The sequence below is a fragment of the Sinocyclocheilus grahami genome, unplaced genomic scaffold, assembly GCF_001515645.1.
Source record: "Sinocyclocheilus grahami isolate Dianchi unplaced genomic scaffold, SAMN03320097.WGS_v1.1 scaffold1904.1, whole genome shotgun sequence".
Classification (NCBI taxonomy): domain Eukaryota; kingdom Metazoa; phylum Chordata; class Actinopteri; order Cypriniformes; family Cyprinidae; genus Sinocyclocheilus; species Sinocyclocheilus grahami.
Genome location: NW_015507083.1, coordinates 104,029 through 111,009, shown reverse-complemented (window position 1 = coordinate 111,009; position 6,981 = coordinate 104,029). Strand labels below are relative to the sequence as shown.

The 6,981-nt window shown below is 33.4% G+C and overlaps 1 protein-coding gene across 1 annotated transcript in view; it reads left to right on the top strand.

Annotated features, from left to right (window-relative positions):
- Nucleotides 1-6,981, top strand: part of LOC107573252 (sorting nexin-2) — a 16,819-nt gene that overhangs the window by 4,738 nt on the left and 5,100 nt on the right. The window contains exons 7-11 of the mRNA XM_016259685.1: nt 86-164; nt 1,184-1,259; nt 4,559-4,672; nt 5,512-5,605; nt 6,442-6,647. Of these exons, the coding sequence (XP_016115171.1) occupies nt 86-164; nt 1,184-1,259; nt 4,559-4,672; nt 5,512-5,605; nt 6,442-6,647 (569 nt within the window). The remainder of the gene's footprint in view (nt 1-85; nt 165-1,183; nt 1,260-4,558; nt 4,673-5,511; nt 5,606-6,441; nt 6,648-6,981) is intronic.

Below are 6,981 nucleotides of genomic sequence, written 5' to 3'. Positions count from 1 at the left end.
TTGTGTGTGTGTGTGTGGGGGTGTGTGTGTGTGTGTGTGTGTGTGTGTGTGTGTGTGTGTGTGTGCGCGTGTGTGTGTGTTTCAGGAATGACGAAGGTCAAAGTGGGGAAAGAGGATCTGTCATCAGTGGAGTTTGTAGAGAAGAGAAGATCTGCTTTGGAAAGGTATTCAGACTAATTAATTTAAGTGAGATGTGTCGATCTGCATTGTTTTATAAAAGTTAACGTGTGAATAAAATATTATTTGTAGCTTCACCCATCCAATAATCTTAATACTCTTTGTGCTTTGTTACTTTTGTTATGAAACAAAGTCTCAGCTTTCAAATTCTGTCAGTTTCATTACTAAATTCAAGCAATAAATGTGTTTTTGTCCCTCTTTAATGTGTGGCGACCAACACGTAACACGAGCTACACTGCAAAAATGATTCTCTTGCTTAGTGTTAGTGTCTTGTGTTCTAGTATAAATATCTAAACATTCTTGACTCAAGATGAATTTACTGTACAAGTAAAATTATTTAAGATATTAAAGTCTTGTTTTCTTTAAAAAAAATCATCAAAATTGTGTTCGTTTTTGCTTAAAATGAGGGTAAGAAAAGTAATCTTAATTCAAAGGCTAAACAAGATTATTTTTCTTGCCCCATTGGCAGATATTTTTACTCGTTTTAAGCAAAAGCTAACACAATTTATGTTTATTTTTTTACAGAAAACAAGACGAAATACTTTAAGTAATTTTACTTGTACAGTAAATTCATCCTGATTCAAGAATTTCTAGATATTTATACTAGAAAACAAGACAAAAACAGTGTATTTTTTGCAGTGTATGAATCGAATCGATACCCAGGCCTAGTTGGCTCTCTGTGAATCTCTGTTTTCTGTTCGGCTGATGCGCTGGAAAGATCACTCGTGTTCTGCTCTTTTGTGGCTAAAAGGTTAAGCAAGAAATATTAGATAAATAATTATGGAGGTTTGCTGCTGTCCTGCCGTTCTCTCCGCCGCTGATCGCTGCTGCGCTCCTGGTTTTGCACAAACTGATGAATCGAATAAAAATTACAGTTAAGTGAAGCGCTGACATTTCTGTGCCCTTTTTATCCGGCCGCAGACTGACGCGAAGGTCAGCGGCTCGGCTGTAGACTTCATCTGGTTCAGAACTGGATGCTGATGGGAGATGTGTGTTTGTGTTGCAGGTATCTGCTGAGGACCGTTAAACACCCAGCGCTGCTCAAAGACCCCGATGTCCTGCAGTTTCTGGAGAGTTCAGAGGTACCGTCGCCGTTTCTGTAAACCATAGACATTTTTTATATGGGCTCATCATTATCAGGATTTTACTCCCATCTGAATAAGCTACATCAGTAATTTTTCCCATTCTGTCTGTAGTTTACAGCATTTCGTACCTTTAATAAATTTGCATTAACAATAACTAGAGGTAACAGCTACTATTGACAATGTGGTAAAATTTCTACTGTTTCTTGTGGGTATAATTATGGAAGCTCATTTCCGCCACGGGATAAAAAAATTAAAAGAGGTAATTGCAATTTTCTTGCAATTTTGAGAAAGTTTCTCAGAATTCTGAGATATTAACCCTGTATTACCAGAAATAAACTCTGAATTGATAAATAAACTCTGAATTGAGAAATAAACTATGAATTGAGAAATGAACTCTGAATTGAGAAATAAACTCGGAATTGATAAATAAACTCAGAAATACAAGAAATGAACTCAGAATTGATAAATAAACTCTGAATTGGGAAATAAACTCAGAAATACAAGAAATAAACTCAGAATTACAAAAAATAAATTCAGAATTGATCAATAAAATCAGAATTACAAAAATAAACTCTGAATTGAGAAATAAACTCAGAATTGGGATATAAACTCAGAATTACAAGAAATAAACTCAGAATTGAGATATAAACTAAAAAAATACAAGAAATAAACTCAGAATTGATAAATAAACCCAGAATTACAAGACAAACTCTTAACTGAGAAATAAACTCAAAATTGATATAGACTCAGAATTACAAGAAATAAACTCTGAATTACAATAAATAAACTCAGAATTGAGATATAAACTCAAAATTACAAGAAATAAACTCAGAATTGATAAATGAACTCTGAACTGGGAAATAAACTCAGAATTGAGACATAAACTCAGAAATACAAGAAATAAACTTAGAATTACAAGAAATAAACTCAGAATTACAAAAATAAACTCTGAATTGAGAAATAAACTCAGAATTGAGATATAAACTCAGAATTACAAGAACTAAACTCAGAATTAAGATATAAACTCAGAACTGAGAAATAAACTGAATTGGGAAATAAACTCAGAATTGAGATATAAACTCAGAAATACAAGAAATAAACTCAGAATTAAGATATAAACTCAGAATTGAGAAATAAACCCAGAATTGGGAAATAAACTCAGAAATACAAGAAATAAACTCTGAATTGAGAAACAAACTAAGAATTGAGACCAACTCAGAAATACAAGAAATAAACTCTGAATTAAGTTATAAACTCAGAATTGAGACAAACTCAGAAATACATGACATAAACTTAGAATTAAGATATAAACTCAGAATTGAGAAATAAACTCAGAATTGAGACAAACTCAGAAATACATGACATAAACTCAGAAATACAAGAAATAAACTCTAAATTGAGAAATAAACTCTGAATTGGGAAATAAACTCAGAATTACAAGAAATAAACTCTAAATTGAGAAATAAACTCTGAATTGGGAAATAAACTCAGAATTACAAGAAATAAACTCTAAATTGAGAAATAAACTCTGAATTGGGAAATAAACTCAGAATTACAAGAAATAAACTCTAAATTGAGAAATAAACTCTGAATTGGGAAATAAACTCAGAATTACAAGAAATAAACTCTAAATTGAGAAATAAACTCTGAATTGGGAAATAAACTCAGAATTACAAGAAATAAACTCTAAATTGAGAAATAAACTCTGAATTGGGAAATAAACTCAGAATTACAAGAAATAAACTCTAAATTGAGAAATAAACTCTGAATTGGGAAATAAACTCAGAATTACAAGAAATAAACTCTAAATTGAGAAATAAACTCTGAATTGGGAAATAAACTCAGAATTACAAGAAATAAACTCTAAATTGAGAAATAAACTCTGAATTGGGAAATAAACTCAGAATTACAAGAAATAAACTCTAAATTGAGAAATAAACTCTGAATTGGGAAATAAACTCAGAATTACAAGAAATAAACTCTAAATTGAGAAATAAACTCTGAATTGGGAAATAAACTCAGAATTACAAGAAATAAACTCTAAATTGAGAAATAAACTCTGAATTGGGAAATAAACTCAGAATTACAAGAAATAAACTCTAAATTGAGAAATAAACTCTGAATTGGGAAATAAACTCAGAATTACAAGAAATAAACTCAGAATTGAGACAAACTCAGAAATACAAGAAATAAACTCTGAATTGAGAAATAAACTCAGAATTGATAAATAAACTCAGAATTGGGAAATAAACTCAGAATTGAGACAAACTCAGAAATACAAGAAATAAACTAAGAATTACAAGAAATAAACTCAGATGTGGTAAATAAACTCAGAAATACGAGAAATAAACTCAGAAATACAAGAAATAAACTCAGAAATACAAGAAATAAACTCAGAATTACAAGAAATAAACTCATAACTGAGAAATAAACTCAGAATTGAGAAATAAACTCAGAATTGAGAAATAAACTCAGATTTGACATATAAACTAAAAAAAGAAATAACCTTAGAATGACCAGATATGAACTTAACATTTTGAGGAAAAAAGTCTTAAAAAATCTTTAAAAAGTTGCTATTCCTTTTTTTTGTTTTTTTTATTGTGCTACAGAAACAAAAAGTCAGAATTCGCAAGAAATAAACTCTAAACTGCCAGAATTGTGAGGTATAAGCTTGCAATTGCAAGCGGAAAAAAGTCACAGTTAGCATTTTTTGTTTCATTCCTCGGCGGAAACCAGTTTTCATCTAAATGTGGTTTCCTGGTGCTTTGGAGACGATTCTCTTGACTGTATTATGAAAAAACACTGCATGTAGATGTTTCAGAATCAATCAACTTGACATCAGATTATACATGAAGAGGAACAATCGTGTTTTCTGTGCATTATATTACGTACAGTGCTCATAAAGTCAGCTGTGTTAATAACATCACACTTTAGATCATTTCCTGAATAACACACTGAACAGATCCAATGCATTCTGCTCCTCCAGTCTGATTTTCTCTTTATAGGCCAGAAGTGGCTTTGGCGTGAGCGCCGAGAGTGTCTGTATTAAGTATGTATAATGGAAGACTGCAGCAATTGTAAAGGGCTAAACGCTCGGGCCGATTGAAAGCTATTTTTGCCCACGGGCCCTCTGAGAGTTTTCCAGGGTGAAACGTATTAAATTGGACCGGCATTGAAATGTATGGGACTGGAGAAAATCCCAGTGCGCTGCGGGAGGAGAAACGCTCCCCGCGGGACGGGTCTGAGCCGCGGCCTGTTAACCGGTTTGTTTGCCCTTATTTGTCATTTTATCCCAGCTGCCGCGAGCGGTTAGCACACAGGCGCTGAGTGGGGCCGGAATATTGAGGATGGTAAACAAAGCGGCCGACGCTGTCAACAAAATGACAATCAAGATGAATGAATCGGATGCGGTAAGGCTCTGATTTTTGGACTTGAATAATGAGACGAATTAATGAGCTGCTCTCTGGCTCCAGTCCTAAGGTGTGTGTGTGTGTGTGTGTGTGTGTGTGTGAGAGCGGGGGTCAGGACATGTGACATGCGTGTGCTCTTTATACACTGAACACGGCTTACAGTCACGGCTTACACAACAAAAAAAGATTCTCTTGCTTAGTGTTAGTGTCTTGTGTTCTAGTATAAATATCTAAACATTCTTGAATCAAGATGCATTTACTGTACGAGTGAAATGACTTAAGATATTATGTCTTGTTTTCTGTAAAAAATATAAAAATATTGTTAGTTTTTGCTTAAAACAATCAAAAATATCTGCCACGAGGCAAGAAAAATCATCTTGTTTAGCCGTTGAATTAAGATAATTTTTCTTACCGCATTGGCAGATATTTGACTTGTTTTAAGCAAAAACTAACATAATTTTGATTATTTGTTTAGAAAACAAGACGTAATATCTTAAATCATTTCACTTGCACAGTAAAAGCATCTTGATTCAAGAATGTTCAGATATTTATACTAGAACACAAGACACTAACACTAAGCAAGAGAATAATTTTTGCAGTGCATCCAGCAGACTTACATGTAAACATGGATAAAATGGATTTTAAAAAACAGCTTATAAAAATATAGGTTCATAATTTGCATCCATGAAGAACTTTTGACAATCTAAAGAATCTTTTGTGCATTTGAAAGGTTATTAAAATGTTCTTTACACTAAGAAAAATGGTTATTTATAAGAACTGATCACTGAAGTTTATTTATAAGCATGCGTAGTATTATAATTTTGTGTTTGTGTATAAAGTGGTTTGAGGAGAAACAGCAGCAGTTTGACAATCTGGACGTTCAGCTCAGAAAACTTCACGCTAGTGTGGAATCACTGGTGTGTCACAGGAGGGGTAATAATACAAATAATAACTTAAAAATATTAAGAACACATGTTTTATGAGGTATATTTATGATCTAGTACACTACTAGTCAAAGGTTTGGAATCAGTGTTTTTTTAGGCTCTTCTGCTCAGCAAGGCTGCGTTTATTTGATCAAAAATACAGTAAAAATTGTGAAATGTTATTAAAATTTAAAACAGCTGTTTTCTCTGTGAATATGTGTTAAACTGTAATGTATTTCTGTGATGCGCAGCTGTATTTTCAGCATCATTCCTCCAGTCTTCAGTGTCACATGATCTTCAGAAATCAGTATAATATGCTGATCTGCTGCTCCAGATACATTTCTGATTATTATCAATGTTGAACACAGTATTTTTTTTATTTTTGTGGAAACCGTCAGACTCTAGCATTCAAAGGTTTGGGATTTAGAAAACAAAAATATGTTTATATTCATCAAGGACGCATTAAATTAATCAAAAGTGACAGTTAAGACATTTATAATGTTACAAAATGTTTCTATTTCAAATAAATGCTGTTCTTTTGAAATTTCTGTTCAGCAAAGAATCCTGAAAAAATAAAGTGTTACCGTTTCCACAAAAATATTAAGCAGCACAACTGCTCTCACAGGTTTTCAACATTGGTAATGATAAGAAATGTTTCTTGAGCAGCAAATCAGCATATTAGAATGATTTCTGAAGATCATGTAATAATATTTCACAATTTTTACTGTATTTTTGAACAAATAAACGCAGCCTTGCTGAGCAGAAGAGCCTTTGTAATTATTCCACACGTTTGACTGGTGATGTACAGTATATGCTGCATACTGACTCTTCACTCTTCACTCTCAGAGTTGTCTGTGAACACGGCGTCGTTCGCTAAAAGCGCAGCTATGCTGGGAAACTCGGAGGATCACACGGCGCTGTCGCGAGCTCTGTCCCAGCTGGCCGAGGTGGAGGAGAAGATCGACCAGCTGCATCAGGATCAGGCCTGCGCTGATTTCTACCTGATCTCAGAGCTGCTGGGAGACTATGTGCGGCTCATCACCGCCGTTAAAGTGAGTGGACGACATCCTGAGCGTTTCATCTGGCCGTTTTTCCAATAAATTCAGTTAGTTTTCTGACAAGGCGAACATAAAAGATGTCAAAAACATATGTGATCCTGGAGCACAAAACATAAGAGTCAATTTTGTGAAATTGAGATGTATGCATCATCTGAGAGCTGAATAAATAGCTTTGCATTGATGTATGGTTTATTAGGATAGCACAATATGTGAAAATCTGGAATCTGAGGGAGCAAAAAAATCTAAATATTGAGAAAATCATCTTTAAAGTTGTTCAAATGAAGTTCTTAGCAATGCATATTACTAATCAAACATTAAGTTTTGATAT